This window comes from Achroia grisella, unplaced genomic scaffold (genome assembly GCF_030625045.1).
Source record: "Achroia grisella isolate CSIRO2021 unplaced genomic scaffold, CSIRO_AGI_Agris_v1 utg126, whole genome shotgun sequence".
NCBI classification, from domain to species: domain Eukaryota; kingdom Metazoa; phylum Arthropoda; class Insecta; order Lepidoptera; family Pyralidae; genus Achroia; species Achroia grisella.
The window spans coordinates 913,763-937,619 of NW_026712609.1; the positions used below are offsets into that span (position 1 = coordinate 913,763).

The window sequence follows — 23,857 nt, forward strand, 5'->3', positions numbered from 1 at the left end:
TTAATGAAATAAAATTACTGTCTTTTTTTACTAAATTAACGTATTTGAAGGAAGACGTTAATTCCGATATACATTGTCAGTACAAAATATTTTTTATCATTTAATTTCTTTTTATTTGCACATCACTGTGTGTATGCGTAATAAAAGTCATAGCCACCGCTAGGACTTTTATGTAAGTTATTTCCTTTACATGATATTTTATTGAATTCTACGCATAAATATCATTGTGAAAAGACAAAGTCAAATTTATAAACTTTTCTTATTTGGAATAAATTATATAATATATTTATTTACCATAATGTGCTGTAACAATACAAATTATTGGTGATTATATGTATATAGCGATATCACTGAATACATCTAATAACAAAATCAATGATTACAGTTAAAATTTATAATACTATGTTTATAATAAAGGATTGCATTTATTATTAATTAAAATGGAAGTTCAATCAAATTAGAAAAATCACAACACACTTTAAATTATTGATAAATCTGTATTTGATATATGGTAAATGAAAATGGAAGACGTTGAATAAAGATGTCAAAGTTAAGAACAATTTGTTTAGTATCATAGACTTTAATTATAATATTCTTGAAATTAAATAAAGAAATTGTGTTATTTAGGTATGTTTGCATGTAACTTTAACCTTTTTGATCTTTCCTAGAAAATCAATATGAAGCTAAGAATAATATTTTTCTTAGAGATGAAAAGCCTAATGGATATGAGTAATACGATAATTATTTTATTCAAATTTTTATGTTTTACATCTTATCAATTTATAATTTCAAGTCTAGTTGTTATTTAGTTATCAAAATTTCACTAGCCTTTTACAATGTTATATTTTTACACCATAAGAGCAAGGCCAAAATTTTTGTAGTTTATCCAAGGTATCGACAAAGAGAAAAGTGTGCATAAGCTCTAGTTATGGTAATAGATGATCATAAAATTAAAAATATACGGTAGCATAGATATAACATACTTATGACATTATACTTTAAACTCACACTGCTCTCTTTGTCGAAGTCTTAAGATATCATCGAAGACATTGATAGTCGTCATGATAGTTACGAGTATGATAAATCTATTTGAATTATTTTGAAACAAATAAATGCAGTCTATTCCGGACGTCTGAATAATATCATTATAGAAATAAGTAATGGGACCATGACAAGATAAAGAACGATATGTATGTGTACCTAAACAAAACATACGATCGACACGTACACTAAATGCCTATTGCTTTTAAGTATCTATTGTCGGATAGTACAAATTCTTATAAAGTGTTTTACATAATTTTAAAGTATATAAAAGATTCGTTTGGTAAGTAGCAAATGAGTGAGGTTGATTAATGTTTCAAAGGATTTATAATTTATGGATGTAACGAATATTGACGAAGGGTAAACTTTTATTTCGACAAAAGTTATAATAAACACGAACACTACTTGCTCATCTAGTCTGACACCGTACAGTAATGAAGCAACAACATCAACTAAACACCGACGACGTGAATTATTATGCAGATGTGAGAACACCTAATTTAACACGGCTAAGGATGAAACTCGTCCAGTGATCTGATGATACATATTAAAGACTTACTAAAGCATTTATGTCAATTTTATACGAGAAATATCAATGTGCGTTTTCTGTATGTTTATATAAAATCTTATATTAATTATAACTGCGATTTTCTGATACATATTTTATTATTTAGTTTGAAAAAACAATGATGATTCGATCTTATTTATGATTAGTGGCTTTGCTGACATTTAGTTAATGCACTCAGTTTTGTCCGTTAATTCTACCTTATTTATTAATAATAAAGTTAACGACGTACTTGTATAGTGTACAACTCACATTTGGCCATCCGTCCCTTACAACGTACCATTCGTTGTCAACAATTATCCATTTTTATATCACTTTGTTTATGTCTTTTCGAACCACTGCAGTGTAAGTATATATATTATGAACCTCTATAAAGCGGTGGTCTTAGAATTAAAATTGAATGAATATAACGAAATCCTATTAACAAAGTCAGAAACATTTCTTCATATAAGTCGTAAGCAAGCAAAACAATAAGCAAGTTACAAGAATTCCTAATTCCAGAAATGCTAATGGAGTCTTAGTTAACTTAGGCCCCATATATACGTATTTTAGTAGTGTAAAGATAACTAGACATGAAGTATTGTGATCTGTTATGTGATTTTACAAGTTGAATTTGGTATGGTGCTCATACATTGTGTATAATACATGTTTATTATGCATAACAAATGTCACTGACAGTTTCAAAGCGTGAATGATACTAGATAATAACGCGACCATTCATTTTGTTACAATAGAATAACGAAAAAAGGTACATTGTTGAATAATATTGTATATAAATTCTCGCGGTAACTTTAAATACTTTTATAACGAATTTAACACATCTTAATACTATTAAACAATTACAGTAATATTAAAATACTTTTAGAATGCCACATTTAAATGTATCATTTGCTAAATAATCATAAATTCAAATCCACATTCAGCAATTTAACTAATGTTTCTCAGTACGGTTTCATTAATGTTAAAGTTATAAAAATTAGCACTTTGGTATCGCTACTGTAGTGTTATCCGAGGTGCTTGAGCGTAATATTGCAACGTAACATATTGTATTATAATATTTACATTCTATGCTATACCTAATATAAATCCTCACACAAACATTACAGTTCAAGTGATTAATACTCACTACTTATTCTCTCCTCAAAACCCAATTGTTTATTACTAAGCAATTCACACAATTGTCATTTGTTACCAACAATCACAATAACCATTTCAGTCTGTAATGTCTGATCTTCGAGCGAACGATGTTAATCACAGAACGTTAGAAATACAACAACTGAACAGTGTTTTTGATTTACATATTGTGACAGGAAGCTCTTTTTATTAATATTTAAATAACTCAATATATTGGAATCATTTCCATCGGCACACCCATTTTATAAGTCCAGAGATTATTAAAGATTCAAATGCATCGAGGAGCATTATTTTGTGTGTGAGCATTAGATTCCAACTTAGAAGTCAGTCGTATGTGGCATGATCGTTCGCTCGTCCTGTGGTCAGGGGCTCGTGGTGGGCGAAGTGGGTGTGGCAGGACGTGACGCGACCAGCGGCACCAGCTCGGGCTGGAGCCGCGGCCCACGTCACACGGCAGGCTCCGCGGCCGACGGCACCTCCGCAAACTTTACTTCCCGACCGCGTCGGAACGACGCCGTGCGGCGCGGAGGGCTGCGGCGGCGCGCCGGCGGCTGCAGGCTGGCCGACGACACCTGTGTCAGCAGCCGCGGCGGCTGAGGAACGCTACGCCCGAATGGCGATTGCCGCAGAAATTGTCGAGCTACTATTGGTTGCCAGTATGAATTTCCTGAAAATATATATTTTTTTATAAAATACTATACAGTGGTTACGTGACAAGGATACGGGGTTTATTAAACATGGCGGTACATAAACCCTCAATATCACCTATTCGTATTCATACGTAAGTTATACAGAAAGTATTATACATACATAATCACATTCTCTACACTTTTTTTTATAAAATCTGCAATATCTTAAATACAAGAATTGTTTCGTTTTTCTTTATAAAATGTATAATAGTATGATTACAATATTTCTTTTTTTTATAAATTCTTCCTTAATATTTTCATTAATTTTCTCTATGATTTCTTTTATGTTTAAGCCATATTCTATATCTTTTTCTGTATCCTGTTATGTTTTGGTGTGTTAAGTTTTCTAGCTCTTAAAAGGCATGACATCTTGGCCCTCTGGAAAGGCAACATATAAGGGGTATTACTGGTGTCACATGATAACTTGATATCCGTAGCGTACATAGGCGACGGTTACCGCTTACCGTGGTATCTAGTTTGTCTTTGCCATTCCAATTATCCTATTCTTTCTTTTGCTTGGCCTTAGTGTCATTTATTTGGGGTCGGTCCGTCTGTCCGTCAATCTTCGGCAGTACGGTCTGTCAAGGGTCATCTGGGGTATTAATGCAGCGTTTTTGGGTCCTTACTAAGAACACATTTATGTGAGGCGGGGTCAGTCGCGTCTTCTGGGCTGGGTAGGTACTCATGTCAAGTCCCTATTGTTCTTGTCATGTGATCTGATGGTCGCCGTATGGTGAAGTGATCATACCACCTTATCCTATCACGCTGGTGTCCAAAATAAAAAAAAACAAATTCTAAAAAAACTTTACAATACTATTTTATATTTAATCTCTTTCAGAAGTGAAGTAAGGTATGCATATTTTAATATACCTTTGGGTGTGGTAGTTCGCGCTCGCCATGCAACACTGCGGAGACGACCTCGCGCACCTTCGTGTACGGCGTCCACACTTGCCGAGCGTGTGAGGTGCGCCGATGCGCCTTCCCGATCATTCACTCCTCCCGCACTCAACCCTTCGCTTACAGAATACAACTTGTGCGTTATATCTTTACCTAGAACATTGGAAATTAGAAGATTCTAAATGATTAGCATAGAGATAACCACATGATTGTAGATGTTTCTTAATAAATAGGTACATCGCTTTATTTCCATATCCTTATCAATAATATAATAAAGAAAATCACTATATCTGTCTGTCTGTCTATCTCGCTTTCACGCTAAAACTAAAGAACCGATTTAAATAAAATTTGGCACACAGATAGTCTAGATCCAGAGGAAGGATATAGACTACTTTTTAATGCGAAAAAATGGTAATAAGGGGTTAAAAGGTTGTATGTAAGTATTGTCATTTTTATGGTAGCTTTACCGTGAATGATGCTTTAAATTTATTTTTACGCTGTTTAATAAATATAAATAAGTACGATGTTCAAATGGAAAATTTTACTGTCTTTTTTGTAGCTGGAACGATGATACTTTATGTCTGGTTTTTTGGCTTAGATTATTAAATAATTTTCTTTATTTGGTCTAGGTCACTATTCCACGTGGTCCAAGACAAAGACACAGCTAGTACCTTATAATTAAGTAACGATCGGACATGAAAATAATAGCATATAATTAACAACAGTAAAATTTTATATTTTAGTACATCATTCAAGTAAGTTTTATGTTTTAAAATCACCTCAATCAAGTTATTTACAATCTCTTCTTAAGATGAGGCTTGATATTGGAGTGCGGTTAAAATAGATCTATTATGTAAACCTTAAATTATTTGCAATGTTGTTTCTCTATCATCCAGTTATTTGATAGACTAAAGTAAGAACTAAAGTGCACGTTTATGTATTTACAAACAATTTTCGCTCAAATACCTAAGTTTGTTATTTCATACCTGTCATGTACGATTTACCTTAGTAATTTTATGAACCCTTTGAACCTATGTCGGAGTGTTAGCAAACACGTGTAGGCTATAAAATCCATACTTTATGGGCCAAAGGTTTCATAAATAACTTAGAAAACTTGTGTACCCCGTTTATTTTCAAATGATTAGATTGTAAGGTATGTATCTAATTTATATTATTGCGTCTAAAATAAATGAAGAAAATATTTTAATATAAACGAATCAATTTCTCTCTTATTTAGATAATGTTGAAATACAAATACCTATTGGCAAATATTTTTGAAATAAAACAAAATACAATTATTACCGTTTATCTTATAATTTGAATATACCTAGCTACCTATAAAACGATCTTTATATTATGCAACATTATAGATTAAATATAGGCATACCTACTATCGAATACAATAGGGTTCGTGCAGAAACGCCACGTCATTGGCATGTAATCTTCAGAACAAGTGCCAGCGATTCCATCAGTAAATTTGCTAGGCGACTTGTTATTGGGTACTTTCGAATGAATATTGGTAGATACTAAACTCCATATATAAAATATGCATATTATTGTGAATTTAAAAAATAGAAAATCTATGGACATGTATTCTATAAGTACATATATGTACATAAATGAAATAAGATAATTATGAAGCTACTGCAGTACATGCTACAATTACCAATTTGTAAGTTTCGTATCCTTTGGAGACAATAAAGCGTAAACAAATAAATAAAATTATACACATCCACTATAGTGCTCGGTACCCTGAGGTAAGAGTCCGCGCAGGTCCAAATTTCTCTTTGTAGTGCCATCGAGAAAATTAATGTCAGTATTGTTATAATCAAGAAATGAAACATTGTATGTGAATTCAAAATTGACCTATTTCAGTTTTATAATTAGGCACGTAGATTATCTAAATTTCATACGAATTGCGCGTCACGACGTTCATCAGCTTGCATGCAATCTTTGTTCCAGTTTCAAGGGGCACGCGGCAGTTAATAATTATGTACGGTACCATAACATTTTTGACATCCGAAGTACGGTGCTTGCGAGTTAATCTGGGATCAGTGTACATTTTGTGTTATCCATAATAATATTCATGTCAGTATACTAATATCATGCATCCGGTGTCCCATTAATTTCTTTGCTGTTTGTGGTCGTATAAAAAAAGGGTCAGCGGTTATAAACTGGGCAAACACGGATCTATCAATGTTCTTTAGAGAGCAATAAACACATCGGGTGGACTGACCTATGAGACAGTCAAGCACGACCTTGAGGGCGGGCCGGTGACGCAGGACTCGCTCAAGACGCATGCGTGGCCAGCACACACACGTGCACACCTCCTCTGCGACTACTGTCACCTGTATAACATTACACATGATATTTAAAAAAGTATATGATATGTAACCAATCTATGTTACAGTAAGTACACAGCAATACCTACAAACCTATATTATTGAATAGATAACTAAAATGAAATTCGGCTATATATTCCGTAGTTAAATGAAACTTGTTTTTGGCACTTCCCTAATATATAGATAAAAAGCGACGAGGGATCTGGCACCTGCCAACATATAGAGAGAACTTTGCACTTAACTATCTCTAGCTGTACCGTAAGAAACTTAATAGAATTAAGCTAAATGAAATAGTTACCTCACTTAACGTCCAACGTCTCTGAATAATATACATAATTATGAGTAAGATATTACATATTTATTATATGCTAATTATGAATTATTAATAAGACCCCTAAAATGAATCTAAATTAATCTTATTACGAAAAATTAATAAAATAATATTAATGTACATTTCTAACACAGTTTCGTCTCCACATATATAACTATAGCAAATTTTTTTTAAACTTTAAAGGGTTGTTTTCAGTCACCTCAATGCTATTCGCTACATTAGTTCTGTATATGTACCATACAAAACAAGGTCATGAGTTTGATCATGAGCGAAATACACTAATAGGTATATAAACTTTAAAGTTCTGTCGACGAATATACGAGAAGTATCAGATATAAGTAAACGACTTTTTTATTTTGTTTTACACATAGGTCAATTAAAAACCAATAACAAAATATTTACACTAATAGCACAGATAACATAATATTACATACTAATAGTAAATGTTTCAATATTTAAGGAGACTCAGTATTGCGTAATTTAGTAATAACTGGAATGTCCAGGTAACTCAACACAAAATTATTAGCAATTCAGTAAATACGAATTAATTACGACCACAAAACTGTCCTCAGTATATTCTCAGAAACGCACTCTTGATAGTTTTTTGAACTATAAGGTCCTGATATGTTAATATCAACCATTTACTAATTTCTAGCTGTAAATCTTCAGTCATAAGGATAATGCGTTATTCATGAGGTGCCCCTGAATTATTTAGCGTAATCGTGCGCAGAATTACAATGAGACGTGTCAGTGGTTCTGCTGTCGAGCGTAACAGATAATCACAACGTTTGGGCCTTTAAGGCCATCCCTGATCTGCAAATTATTCTGTTGGATTGAACCTTATGTCAATCGACTTGATTAGAACATGCTGGCAATTTTGTCATTTGGATTTTATAGCCAAAATATGATATCAATCAAGTTAGGTAAACCAATTGTGTCAATGTTTTTTTGAAAATATATATGGGCATGGTATATAACAAAACTAATATACAAAGATTAGGTACTTCAAAATTTTGATAACTTGCTGTTGATAAAATGTTCAAATAAATATGAAGAACAAGTTACCATGAGTTATTGGATAAGTTTTCGATGTGTGCGGTATTATTATTCCATAAGGCTGATTATTGCGTTACATTAGGATTAATTGTGAAAAGTAGGGTATGGTTTGATAAAAAAAACATACCTTGTGGGTTTCCAAGACTATTGAAATCAATCAAAATAACAGTCTGTCGAAGCTAGATCGAAGAACTGATCATATCATAATGTAGGATATGATATATATGTTTTCTTTTTATCAAACCATACCCTAAGGAATTACATATTTAAAAAGTGAGCAAGAACAGGAGACTCCAGAACCTACAGAAAATTAAAGACCTGCTGTAAAAGTGTAGATACGAATTTATCCGCTTTAGGTGTTTTGTTCATAGTGTGATTCATACTATGAACAAAACACCTACACACTAAACACATAAATTCATATCTACACTTTTACAGCAGGTTGACGCCATCAGCAGCGGAGGAGTGTTGCTTGCGTAGGTTGAGAACCGGCAGTTTGAACAGATGATGAACCTACCTTCTGCAACGTGACTTTTATTTTTCATATAACCACCATATGAATAATTCATATGGTGGTTTTTATATAAATCGTAATACATTAGTAATACATTACCTGGAAGACATCGTCAGACTGTTCTCGATTAGCCTCCCATTCTGGTGAATCCACAAATTGGTACGGCTGTATAAAGTGTAAGTGGGTCTCGTCGCAGCTGACTCTCATTCTGATAAGACATAAAAATAGGATTATTGCTTCTTAAATATATGTAGGTAAGTTGAATTGTAATAATATTCAATGCGTTAAATTATAACTAGATAATAGTCAATATCTTAATTAATATAAATATAAAAATACTATAATATATACTATAACTAATAATATATCGACTTCCTAAGATTATGAAGAATATTATATTATTAAACATTTTTCTTTTTAACTACTATTTTATTCAAAAATATAGTAAAGTATATAGACAATAGTTAAATATTACAGATATATACATATATGGAAGTACATACTTTCCCTTTAGAAGTATAGATAATCTCTCATCGGCGGGCGTGACTTCCTCTACCGCGTAAGCTTCTCCTGGGTCGAGTCGAACAATGCGTGCTTCTCTCGTTAGCTCTTGGAAGTGCTTTTTATTCACCTTCAAAGGCTTGAACAACTTCAGGTACAGTTCAGTCAGTTCCAGCGATAGGGCCGGTGGAAGGAATCTGTTGGAATTGCGCAGTATATTATGTCCGTAGACATTAACTTTTTACGTAATCCATAAATTCAATAAATCATATTTCAAACTTTAATAGGTCTTATTCAGTAATTACAGACAAACCAATTCTATGCAAGATAAGTGTAAAAACTTCCCCTTTATTACCGAAAATTTAAATTTCAAATAATTATACCTTTGATTTACTTAAATGATTGCGGTAGCAAAGATATAATTGCGTAACAATAAATACATTTTTCAATATAATAATTTCTTCACACATTACCTTATTATTAAGAATATGGTATGTACAGAATTGACGAGAACAAGCGCAAGGCTCCAGGCGAATACGTCAGGCGTGCAGACCTCGGCGCCCGCCCACATCCCCATCAGCACGGCGCCCGCTGCAGCCAGCGCTCGTAACACTAAGATACTCTGTTTGAAACTCTTCGGCGCCAAGAATGCGATCGCGAAGCACAGGTTTGCTGCCTGTATACAACAATAACATTTGTAATTATCTATTCTATCTGAGTTCTATATGTATACCTATATCTAACTGCAACACAAATATACCTAAGTTCACCTATCTGTAGATTATTTGTTAAAAAAAGTCTATATAACATTAATAAACACCGCTCTTTAAATTATACAATGTGAGTTATTGTGTTCTTTTTAATTTTAAACTTCTACTGGTTTCGGAGTATTAAAATATTATATTATCTATTTATCAGCTTAATTACTATATATGTAGATGGAAAAGTTCGTAATATGATGTAATAAATAGAGAGATCCAATTTTGTTGGATGTGAAGTTTTTTGTGTATGTGAAGGGTAATCTCCGACCCGGAACCGGAAATTGAAAAACTCTTTCATCATTTGAAAGGTTCAGATGAGTATGTACAAAGTCACAACATAAAAATAAATTCTAAAATAAAAAGAAGGCGGGACGGACTGCTAGATTGTTATAAAATGAAAATCACACTTCTTTTTTTGTTAAGAAGTCAATGTGTTATTATATATACACAACTTTACGATTATTCGTATCCATTCATTTCATATCACAGACAAGTATTACGTAATTCATATAATATATCTTAGAAAATACATTGCACTGATATTATAAGTACTGACCTGAAAAAGGTCCTGCTGTGCACTGGTCCACTTGGCACAGAACCAGTGATTGTTGTGTTCCTCGGTGGAGCTGCCATTGAGTAGCTCGTAATCTGTATCGAAGCTGGTGTTGAGGCGCGAGATGTTGTACGCTAGCGTGGCGTTGAGCCAGGGCGCAGCGGACGCCGGCGCGGGCGCAGCGGGCGCCATGCTGCGCTCGCGCCCCGCCGCCCGCGCGCCCCCGCCGCCGCCCTCTGCGCGCGCCTCGCTCTTCGCGCGCCCTGCTCGCCGCTCACTCGACGACGATGATAAAAGACGATTTAGTTGGGCTCTCGCTTTCAATATTACCAACTCCATCACCACACCCTGGAACACACCTCATGTACGAGCAACGCGTCCTTTCTATCTGTAACAAAATAATATGAGTAGACCCTATTCAAATTATCAGTTTTTATAGAAAAATGCGTAATAATGTTTAGACATTATAATTGTAAACATATTATAAATAATTTATATTATCGTATGTCATAATCTACTGGCTAGTATTATAGTAATATAATATTGTCGTCAAAAGTAATTTTTTACATCTGTAAATTTTTTAAATGGATTACAATGGAAGTCTCGTCTGCGCTAACAGTAAACGCTGGCGGGGTACCAGTGGGGGATAATAAGATGCGTTGTGTTAAATCATTGTAATGAAATCACTTCATTTTCAGTAGGAACGCGTGTTGGTTAACCTGACAATGTACAGTATTAGTATGACTAGGAACGAGTGCGAGTAACTACATTTTATTTTACATAAAAAGAGAAACCGCCTGACTGAATTCTATATAGACGTTTGTGAATCAACATTCAAGATAAGTAAGTGTAAAAGGTATTCCAGATATTCCCACGGGCCATCACTTAACGGGTTCTACGCCGTCTGCGTCATAACTGCGTGATACGGAATAGAATAATGACTGTTGTTATTATTATTTTTGGGCCTATAATAAATATAACTATAATATATATGATAACATAGATATAATTATATATATACATATATATAATGACAGGGATTTACTGATTTATAATACAATAATACCTCTGCATAATCATCAATGACAACACTTAGACGCTATTAAGTAGCATAGGCACTTATATAATTAAAATACTAAATAATCGTATGTAAAATACTTAAATTAAAGAAACGTAACATATAGTAGGTTCCTGATGATCGATCTTGATTATTATGCTAAGTAATAAATGTTCCATGTAGTAACAAACCTGAAGCTATTTGCGTCGAGTCTAATGGAGGTTGCGAGGTGATTATAGGTAAACATGAATTTGCTATACTTACTACTATATACATATATTTGTTACATTATAAATTCCTACTAAATTAAAAAAGTGATTTGCTCTACACTAAATAGCTTTTTTTATAATATTATCAAGAAAATGTATCGGAATAAGGTAACGAGTATCATAGGTGACCCCAAAAATCTTAGACAAAATTGGTGGGACAATGATTATAAAAATAACAACAAATATCAGAATTCAGATATAATGATTTACACATAAGTATTTATTGTAAAATTGTGAAATTTCATATCTATCTAAAGTCATATTTACCAAACATTCAATACTATTATCATTGCCCAATAATTATGGAATGACTTGCATGCAGGCATAAAAATCGACCAGATGTCGGGTTTAGTCTCAAGCAAGTAACAGCCCTGCTGTAACAATTGTCTAAGCGCTGCACGCCCTCCCAATATTACTTTTTCTACACTCACAAAGTTTTTTCGGGCACTTTCTCATGAAGACTTCTATTTCATCATGCCAGCTTGAATACTTATTTACATAAATGAGATTTTTTCCAGTAATAGCAACTCTGTACGGGTTTTATTAAATTTGAAGACCAAATCTAGAACGAATATCGATTTATGAACGAATGTATTGTCCTATATATAATACTCATTTTTTAAACAATTGTACCTATTTCTATCATGATCTTAAGTCATTGTCGTCTCATTACTGGGCCCGCATTTCATCTACTATTACCATGTTACCTAGGCGACTTGGCTTAGAAGATTATTTTAATGTTTTATTCTCTGGCATTGCTGTATTTCTTTTTTTTTCTCATTATCCTCTTACAACATTCTTAGGATGAAAAGGAATGAGACAAATGTATACTAGCGTAATGTATATTCACGATATTTACAATCATCGAAATATTGCATGTAAGTACACGTACCTATAGAATATCAACTACTTTTGTTGTTTTAACAGCTTCAATAGCTGAGTTACCAGTAATATATAGATTACTAGATTATCGCGGCTAAGTTTGCGTTTAATAAATTAATGACTATTTTTGTTAAGATCCGGTCTACCATTTAGTCGTGAATAGATTGGAAACAGATAGACAAACATATTACATTACATACATAGATACAATTTATAATATTAGTATGGACTACTTATTTGTAATAATAGTTTGTAAAATTATGGTATACTAACACAGGTGCATTCTTAGAATAAGTTTAATATTTTGTTTACGATTGAACATGCTGTTTTGGTTAGACGTTATACGACCGCATACTAAGTAGTTTTCCTAGACTAAATTCAAGCGGTTGTGCCGCTATTAACCAGGTAGGTATAGTCGGTTATAGAAAATCATAGCACTATACTCTCGCTTGGTTATCGCGACATTTGCATTAAATTGCATTCGCTGTGGCCTGCACAACAACTATACTTTTGACGTCGATATTGTACAGCATGTCTTCTACTCTGCGGTATTTTACCAAAACCGTTAATATAATACTTTTTATGACTTTTTATGACTATAGACAAAAAGTGCATTGTAGAAATCTAAGAAACAAGGTATTATCCAAATAATTATGACAAATTATTTATAAATTAATAATTAATTATATTATTAAATTATCATATGACAAATAATTAGAAAATATAAAACAAACTTTTACAGATGTCTTACTGATGTTTTTTTTTGGATGTAAACAAATCCGTACTTTGGACATATTGCTAAATACATACCTGCAATAAGACAGTCTGTCTGTCTTATTGTAGGTCTGCATTAAGCAATACCTCACGGCCAGACCCGTGCCCATCTGTAGGGTGTCATAATTTTAAACTTCAGAGATAAGGTTTAAAGTGATAAGATTAAAAGAGAAGTAGGTAAATAATGTTATAGTAATCACAATACATGTGTTCATGTTCGTACAACTGAATAATATATGAGTAGTACTAGGAACTACATACAGATAATTAGTTTTAATTATAGTTAGATTATATTCCGAAGTTGTAAAATGTTTCTATAGTGCAGCGCCATCAATGGTTTATAGTGGCAACGGGCTTGGCTTTAAAACTATAGCAGACTAAAATATTTTATTAGAGACAATGCAGTGACGAATTTTCTTCTCTTCGGGAATTCTTATGAATTCGTGTATGTACCACAATTTTATTTATTTTATTCGTCATCTTGTGTCAATGTACAATTTAAAAATAAGAGAAAAATCTTGTTCAGTTGTTAAAAATTGTTATTGACTTGATATACATAAAGAAAGAACTATATATTAATATTATCTATAATATAATTGGTAGAAATAGAAAGCGTTATGCGATATGCAAGTTTTAAAAGCCCTTAGGGATATTACATGGGAGCGCCATACTCACAACGTGTCCCATAAATGATACATTCACCTTTAAGTTATCTGCATATCACACTCATGTGCATTTCTAGTGGCAGTACTATGTAATAATACAATTAATATGAATAAATTTTATTCTCGAGTAACCTTTAGTCCTTTTTATGCTAGGAATAGCAGTAGTACCCAGGTAGGATTAATTCAAAATATATGTAGATACTTATTAATACTTATATTCTATTAATATATAGAGATACATAAGTCCACCAAAGTTAAGTCAATAAAAATTAAACACAATTTGTGAAATAATAATGGTAAGCTACATTATTTTAATATTCCTTTGTATATAATAAATAGGCTTTATTGTAGAATGCCGGGGTGTGCGGGTTGGCACTGAACCCAACTATGGCGACAGAATGTCGCGGCCGTCTAACTGTCTCCAACTCCCGTATTTTCTTACTCTTCAAATACTACTCCACTTTAATCAAACATGGCAATCCAGTATGCATTTTCATATTGCAAAGTTTTGGTGGAAGTGCTCCAAATTATTCGGAGGTAAATATTCACGAGAAACCTAATTACTGAATCGGCACATTTTTTTAAAGAAAATAAAATGGCGAAAAGCTTACGGTCTACTAGATGGAAAGCGATGACCGTTACATATGTAAATATATAGGCAACAGTTATATATATATATATATAACGGTTATATATCCAACGGTTACCGCTTACCATTTAGCCACTAAATAATAAGCTTAAGCCGTAAGCTGTTTTGCTACATAAACATCACCATAGATATCACGTTGCATTGTCATTCCGGACGGATAAAATATCATGCCTCCGCAACCTGTAATTTCAGAGGCCTAACGATGAAAACAAATCTTATAAAGCAAGTTACTTTGCGGTAGAAATAGGTGGACGAAGAAATCGACTTTGTACAATGTGTAACTCGGTTAGGTATAGGACATAATATGATAGTATTAATTGATTATTTTATTTGATGAGATAATGTTATTTTTTTCGACAGATACTTTAGTGTCATTTAAAAAGTGTAAGCAAGCATTAAAGTATGAAAAGAAATGTGTATAATTATTTCTAATGAGCCACTTAGCAAATGCACGGTCAGTTACGGCACTATAAGAGCACGGTAAGAGCACTGGCGCCTGCACGGCGTAAATTTTAATAATATTATCTCTAACAATATCTATAGATGTGCTCTTCGTAGTGACATGTTGGTATAGTTTTAAAATAAATATTATATAAATTATTACAGTAAAAATATAGATAATTTTGTTCATTAAATTAAATTATCTATATTTACAGTTAACTTATCTATATTTTTGTTATTTTTTATTGCCGGGGCAAAATTTTTGTGTTTTTACCTACATTGAACGTATTGAAAATGAATAAATTAAACAATTCAGTGAAATTCTACGTATATATTTGTAAATGAAATTGTTATAATATATTTGTCTTTTCAAAATTTACCACGTTATATATTTTATTCACTAACAGTTATATCGTAACTTTTCCAGATGTTTTACTCTATTATATTATCGCGCAAACCCCTGTACATAGTATATATATATAGATATATTCTAACTATGTACCCAATTGATTTAAGGCCATATTTAAGCTTATTTAATAATGACCACCCATATATTTAAACAATAGTAATTATGAGAATTAATGAGTATTAGGTATCATTACCACGAGTACTTATTCAATCACACAATAATTTTTTTTACGTTTTCTTTTTAATTGCTTTTTAGATAAACCCAAAATAAGTAGATACATAGTCATATACAGAAGACGGCAAATCAATCTCTTTAGAGTCTCTTAAGAGAAGATTTTATAACAATAACAACATATATTACTTTTAGAGTAGCGTTCAACAATGCATGAACAACTACTATAAATATAAATGAATCTGTACCTACATATTTATACAATATGTACAGGTAGAGTACTATCAATCCTGTGACGTTCGAAGGCTTAAGATTGATGACGATCGAATGAAAGCTTTCTGACTCAAAGATAACGTGTATTCCCGGTATTGCGTGACGACTCACAAGTCACGATCCAAAGCATTTTTACGAATATGCTTTCAGATTTTATTGACGTACCTACACAGGCTGATTTCACTCTCCACTTTCTATGTATAGAAAATCGTTTTAGAGTGTACGTTTTGAAATATTTTTTCTTACTCTTTAAGTATTTAATTTGTACATAGAAACATTTTATACTCCATTCTTGAAATGAACAGCTTTATTATACTATGAATACTCTAGATAAATTTCATATACAACAATAGGCACACCTACACCTTTAAAAGTCTTGACAAAAAAAGGTCTTATGTGATCGATAATATTACGAAATCAACCATACTAAAAAACATATTAAAAGAAATTAATTATTGTGATCATATGTCGCGACGACCTCGGTGGTCTAGCGGTCTAGCACACCGCTTTATGTCCGATGGTCGCGGGTTCGATTCCTCGCACGGCACAAACATTTGTATTCATGAGTATGATTGTTTGTATTGGTTTCTATGTATTTGTATCAGTTGTCTAGTACCCATAACACAAGCTTTAGCTAGCTTAACTTGGGTCTAGATGGCGCTGTGTGAATTGTCCTGAGATTATATATGTGTCAACTTAAAATTTACACCTTAAACCAAAATTAACAATAAGTATATTTACCATAAATAAAGCATACCAGCATTATTAACAAATAAAAATAATGAGACATGAACTATCTACCTGGTTTTCAGTTATTGCATTTGGATACAGATTGTACAAGTGTATCGATAGTTCGTTCTGTATATTCTACAGACATAAAACGTTTTAGTAAGATGGCACATCTGTTGATCATTTTGTTTTAGCTGCCTTGAGTGAAGTCCTAATAATAATGCAAAATGTTAATATGACACAATATTTCGGATGAAATCTGATGTAATATTATCATTTCTGTACCAAAACACATCTTTTCGAATGAAACATTTGTTACAGCCAAAAAACAACCGTCCGTAGCATTTGCTACGTATTTCGTAGCAATGAGTTTGCATGTCTTTAGTACATCCTGTTAACATATAGCAAAACCAGGTGAACTTTCCATATCAACCCCGAATTCGCAGGGTTTTGCCCAACGTGCAGCGGTGTGAGATGTGAAGGGCCGCTCACCTGAGTAGTCGAGGACGCGTCCCGTCTCTCCGCCCACTTGTAGCAGTGGTGGTGGCGAGTTCGACTGCTCGTCGCTCACGGAACGTCCGCATATCTTGCACTCTCATACCGTACCATCATAAAGCACCACAACACGAGTGAGCGCGGCACGCGAGTTGCATAGTAGCGTGTGCCGGAGGCGCAAGCGGCGCTGGGCGGCGTTGGAGCGCGACGCCGCGCGACACTACTGACTGTCCGCTCACCCGTTTCTCTCCGCTCTCCGAAAAGACGGGCGCGGCGGCGCCGCACGCACGCGCGCACCCCCGCACTCCGCTTCCAGCACCCCTCGCCTACCCTTACTCCCATCTCGCTACTACCTACTTAGATATTATCAATAAAATTATTGTACGACATGAACTCGTCCGATAGCTGCAACCAGTCAAATATTACGCTTATCGCTCATGAAGTCAAGTAATTTGGCAATAAATTAATGGTTGGTATTGATCAAAGTTTAATTTAATAATAATATTAATAACATGTGTATTTTGTTCCAGAAAATTGATAAAATATTGTACATACATAATTCGTTAACAACGACAAAATTTCCATTAATACAATAGATATTTTACAATAAATGTATAGAATCAGATTGTACAAATTATAAGGCTCAGCTGTCAGAAATATAGATTCATGGTGTATAATCAAATTTGTATCAAAACGGAAATTTCTATGCAAAAAGGTATATTACTGACTAAGTAATTTTTCAGACCAATTTGTATCCACTCCATTTTTCCAATGTATGCCATATGTATAGTTATTGTCTATTATGTAGATAGACATTATGCTGGGGACAATACTATCATGTTTGTATACACCAACGTATGTAATGTACACGTGGTCACTCTTATAGATACTTTTACTACTACTATGAAATGACTCTATTCAATGTTTACAGCAGCTTTAGGCATTCTAGTTAATTACGAAGCCCTGAAAATATCATTAAAACGCAGAATATGCGAATATTTAATAATACATTAGAATATTTAATTGTTTGTCAAAATTAGAAAAGTATTCTTCCATTTATATATTATATATATTGTAACAAAGGTTATGTTATATTTGTTCAAAGCTTCATATTATTTAGTTATAGAAAAAGAGGTCTATTTACGAATTTCAAAGCCGATTTATAACATTTATATAAGTATAGCCATAATTTCCTATTTTTAAAGCATACATTTAAAACTGTTGAAAATCGCACCCTCCGATTGAATACAATAGATATAACTGCGTGACGATTAGCGGCTGGCAGAGATCCAGCGCGTGACGTGTGACGTCGCCAGCGAGGGACCTTGCAGCCGCAGACGCGCGCCACAGCCTGCAGCTTCCTTGTCTAGATGCACACTTAGTAATGCCATACATTAATTATTACTTGTACGGTACAGCAAGACGGAGACCGCTTGAATTATATATTAGCAAATGTATCTTGCTTCATTGTGTTGATTTACACGTATAATCTAAACGACACGACTATCGAAATAGCGTGTATTTCGGTTATAGGGTGAAATAGATTGAAATTACGGACGCATGTCGTTTTAGTCCTCTGAAAGGGCAACGCATGAGTGTTATGTCACGGGAGTAATATGACCGCTGTGCTATTCATGTAGATAGAAGTATATAGGCAACGGTTATCATCAGATGGGCCGGTTGTTTGCCATTCTAATTAAGTAAAAAAAATTATAATCCTAAGCAGGCATAGTTTAACATCAAATACATGCAACAAATAGTATTGATACTTACTCTAGTTGCACTAAATCCAGTACAAATGCTTGGAAAGTATATCTGGCAGGCATACTTCTGAAGTATGTGTTGAAAGGTGATCAAATATGTAATCAAATTTTTGAAACCGTCTGGCGTTGGTACTTGTAAAGGAAGATAGTAAATTGTTATTCAATTTACTATTTTTTTATATTTATTATTTTAATTGAATATATAAAATTTAGTACTTAAGCAAGAGTATGTAAAAGTTTATACATTAGTAAGCCATAGAATATTTCAATGATAATTCTCTATATAACCTATAAGGATAAACTATATAATATATTATTATTCTTGATGTATAAACAAATAAAAAAAATATATATTGGCAGAGGACGGTGAATTGGTAAAATTATGTCATGTGACGTGTAAACTGATCTTTCCTCTTCCTAGGGCATCGTATACAATATGTGGTATGTTTGAAGACTCGGTGGGTAGAGCGTATCGATCTAAGTCCAGTAACTATTATTCAAAGCTCCTTTGTTAGTAAAGGTACAGGTCATCAGATAAGGCTTGAAATGGTAAATCGCACGTAATACTCAAATGTAGTACGGTATCGTGGATAAGGAAGCTTCGCAGTAATGTTCAACTGCAGGGCAAACCAACCTTGACCACCTCGGCCTGAACTGATTCGATGCTATCATCCACATCGCTTTGTTAAATCACCTTTATTGCAATGGTTGAACAGATAAAGGTGAAGTGGGTTATTGCTATAAATAAATACGGGCGAATCAAAACACAATAAATACCTTGCAATCATAAGTGATATTTTAAATTTATTTTACAATGCAAATGATTTGCCTAACCCATGCTCTGGATTATTTTATGTTATTGTTAATTATCTTTTTTTGTAAACGCTTATAACATTCATTGTACTGATTATCGAAGTGTTATAAAGTGAATTGATATATTAATAAAACAACAATATCTAGTTCCAATTTGTGGTTTTAAACGTTAAAAAAATATATAACAAGAGTATCTTGATAAAACAACTTCAATTTTGTTTATCATATACAATCCACTTTTTAATTTATGATATATATTTAATTTATGAGATATAATGAACATAGATAGACTTCTAAAGTCGCGTTATCCTATCTATAACTTTTCGGTGATCGAAAACATCGATGACAAACCAAATTAATCGGAGAGACAATGTTTGGCACGCCCTTTCCACGTCGTATTCAAATACTCACAGTGATTTGTGATCATGTAACTATTGTCCACCACAATCATGATAATGTCTCTGACCATTTAAATATAAAAGTAAGTTCCATATAAAACATAAAGACATACATACAGAATATGTCATAACATACTTTTTCGACTTTAATATCGAAACGTGCTAAGTTACCATGATCTGCTTATAGATAACAGAATCATAAACTGTTTTGGTACGTGTTAGTTTTGGAAATGTTCAATGTTTCCATTGAATTATTTAATATTCACTCGTTATTATCCAATTACATTTAAGAATAATATAATAATAACCCTGAACAATTTACATAGCGCCATCTAGTCCCAAAAATAAAGTATAGCTAGCAAACTAGCTTTAAAATTATTATACTCACGAAGAAAATGTCTTGCGAGGAATCGAACCTGCGACTATATGAAATAAAGCGTTGTGTTAAACCGCTAGACAACCGAGGTTCTTAATTATGACATAATCAATAATACTAGTCCTCAATTATGTATTTTTATAACAACGTTCTTTATATACTAAAAATGGATCAAACTAAAGCTTAACTAATCTAATACTGATTCCTAAGACATATTTCTTTGAATTATAATATGGTTTGTTAATCGTATTTAAATTGCAATCATAAATATTTTTAAATAAACATTTGGTGGCCTACAGAATAGTGGTCACGCAAGAACGATTAAATAATAACAAAATTATTACAAAGTAATAGCTGTATAACTCGCTGTAGAGCTATTTTTTAACTACAGGGAACTATGCAATCAAAACCTACTAATATTTTTCATTCCATACCATCATCAAGGTTATTCTTTGTTTATTATTTCTTTGTACAAAATTTGTTTAAAAATACCTCAAACTTTTATTTACCTATTAAAAAACGGTATGTAGAGCACAATAAAACAGAAGCGAAATATAATATTTAAATGATTTAACATTATTTTCCACAAACAAATATATTTCAATAGTATCTATATGTCATAACAGTGTAGTACCAATACGAATGTAAATCACTTCAGTTACTTCATAATATATGTATAACACATATAAAAACGCAGTCGATACGTCTTTTTTAAATCAGTTGAAATTTTTTGTTTACGTATACATATGTACCTACTGTGAATTATTCATATTAACTGGTAGGTACACATGCATTATCAAAATAATTTTGGCAACAATATCGATGCCAATAAGAAACATACTGACATAGTTATGAGACGTAAATCACAGTCTAATACAATACAATCTATAACCCTGATATATGAAATTATCCAGATGCGATATTTGGTACTTAACTCTATTACCTACATAAATCTTAGCCTTACCCAAACCGCAAATATTTTTAACCGTGAATCAAAACGAAATTTCAGATCATTACACCCTTTGCCCTCGAAATTAGCTTCTCAGGATAAATACTATTTACTTACTAAGCCAAAAAACCCTCTTACGTAATATACAAATGTGTATTTTCTAAATTATGGCCCTCGAGTTAAGTAACTACCACGATTAAAGTTACATTCTTAAGAGGATTACACGTTGCTCATATTTTAATCTACTAATAAGCGCTGGTTTACTGTTATAACTCTAAACCAAAACTAGTGAAGCACTTTAGTATTATCGTGATTGGCAAACTTTTATAAACCAGCTAGTTCGTAAATGTTAAATCGATGCTATCTAAAATGTAGGTGAGCTATAGTAGCTTTGCAAATTTTTAAATGAATTACTTTTTATTTAGTGCTCTTGTTTTGTCACGTAATAAATCAGAATATAAAACTTTAATAAGTGAATATCAAATTAATTCTGAAATGGCGTTGTGTAATCTAGTACAGATTACACAACGCCATTTAGTCCCAAGGTAAGCAGATCTTGTGTGATATAAATACTTAAGCATGTTTTTGTTAATACATACATAATATACTCGTACATAGAAAACACCCAGACCGATACAAACAATCATACTCATGAATACAAACGTTTGCACCAGGCGAGGAATCGAACCCGCGATCATCGAAACTAAAGCAATGTGCTAAACCGCTAGACCATCGAGGTCTTTATTACCAGAATTAGATTATATAACCAACAACAAAAAAGGCCTGTCTGTTCTGGCAAAGTGGTACCCGTGAGAAAATACGCTGTTGAAGTAGAAATACTTATGGGGTTGTTTGGTATAATTTCGGCATAAAATATGCGTCGACCTTATTTAAATAATAAAATAAATATATAAAACATTTATTAACATAACAGGGCAAGAATATCTGTGCGAGAAAGCTAATCATATAGCTTGTGAAAATTATTTGTGGAATGAATTATAAATAATTACTTAATACAATTCTCCTGTAAATTTTGTGTATTGTACTAAATCATCCAATTTATGCTTTAGGTAGAACCAACCTCCACTGCAAATCATCGCATTACACTGGCCAAAAAGTGCCGGGTCAACTCGTCTCTACCTAGAGTTTAGTTCATTTGGCTGTAAGACCCACATCTGGTGTTTGGCACTCTGGAGCGGATATCTGCTACTGTTGCTGGCACTATAACCGAAGGCTCGCGCCAAACGACTAGACCATAAGAGTTTAATTCCACAGATGGCACAGGATTAGAAAGTTGACTCGTTGTCACTGCAGGTAGACAATTAGATATGTAGTGGTGACAATTTAGAACATGGCCTACATAATATTATAAATCTTACTAGATCCTATACGTACCTGTTATAATGTTGTATTCAACTCAATCAATACTCATAGTTATGTATGGAACCTATAGTCATAGCATTATGTAAAAACTATTGTCGGAATTAATGTAGGTAACTAATCAGATAAATCAGAGTTGCACGCTAATAAAAAACACTATTGTATTTTACTTATTTAGATTACCTAATTTATTATGAATATATATTTTGTATTTATATTGTATTATAACTTAGTACAATTTAATCTTTTAAAATGAAGTTTTTAAATCAGTCAAATTATCCAGTAACGCGAAAGTCGAACAATAATTTTCAATGTGTTAATATCGTAATTTCTGTAGCGCATCAGAGATGTTTGTAGCAGTGCGTATAGATGGCTTTGAACTGTTTCAGTGACGTGTAGAAATCTGGGAGCGCAAACAGCCTCCTACACACCTTATATTGGACATATGTCGGATTGTTCGCTCCAGAGACACTTGACATCACTGCACTGCCGCGAACCCCGTACTTCTGGACTGGACATAGACATAAATACTTGAATGAATATAAATTGTAATTTATTAACATAGTTTATAAGTTGTTTACTAACATAATATGGATATATATCCGAATTAAATTAATAAAATAAAAAGAAATAACCTGAAACATCTATTTCAGGCATTAAATATATTTTTTATGGTGGACTTAATAGCAAAATATTCTACTAATGTCGCTCTAAGAGCACATTTTTTTTTAAATATTGAAACTAGAATGAAAATATTTACCAGTGCTTATAATAGAAACAAACTAGCTCTTAACCCCGAAGAAGTCACAGAACATTTTTATGTATATGTATATATATGTTGTACCATGATTTTAAAATTAAAAAAGAGAAGCAATGTTAATATTGCTTCTAATTTAATAATGTTAGGGTACTTTTTAAATAATAAAGCATATTGGTTATATAAAATGTAATAGTGCATCGAAGTAACAATGTTCTTATGT

The 23,857-nt window shown here is 32.8% G+C and overlaps 1 protein-coding gene across 2 annotated transcripts; it reads right to left on the bottom strand.

Annotated features, from left to right (window-relative positions):
* Nucleotides 1-133: 133 nt before the first annotated feature.
* LOC131854953 (blood vessel epicardial substance-like) lies at nt 134-17,437 on the bottom strand. Of its 2 annotated transcripts, none has more exons than XM_059206140.1 (8): nt 17,196-17,437; nt 10,388-10,768; nt 9,544-9,746; nt 9,073-9,267; nt 8,669-8,777; nt 6,563-6,674; nt 4,300-4,479; nt 134-3,407 (listed from the first exon to the last, which is right to left on the bottom strand). In XM_059206140.1, exons 2-8 carry the CDS (start codon nt 10,721-10,723, stop codon nt 3,187-3,189), a joined length of 1,356 nt encoding a protein of 451 aa, XP_059062123.1. In that variant the 5' UTR covers nt 10,724-10,768; nt 17,196-17,437; the 3' UTR covers nt 134-3,186. The 2 variants fall into 2 exon arrangements, with proteins under 2 accessions (XP_059062123.1, XP_059062122.1); XM_059206139.1 differs by having other exon boundaries at nt 10,388-10,772.
* Between the last annotated feature and the right edge of the window lie 6,420 nt (nt 17,438-23,857).

Excerpts from the sequence above, each read along its gene's own strand:
- LOC131854953 (XM_059206140.1), bottom strand. The coding sequence starts at position 10,723 with ATGGAGTTGGTAATATTGAAAGCGAGAGCCCAACTAAATCGTCTTTTA. Across the intron at positions 9,747-10,387 it reads CACAGCAGGACCTTTTTCAG|GCAGCAAACCTGTGCTTCGC; the intron begins GTCAGTACTTAT and ends TGTTGTATACAG. Across the intron at positions 6,675-8,668 it reads AGTCTGACGATGTCTTCCAG|GTGACAGTAGTCGCAGAGGA; the intron begins GTAATGTATTAC and ends AATGTTATACAG.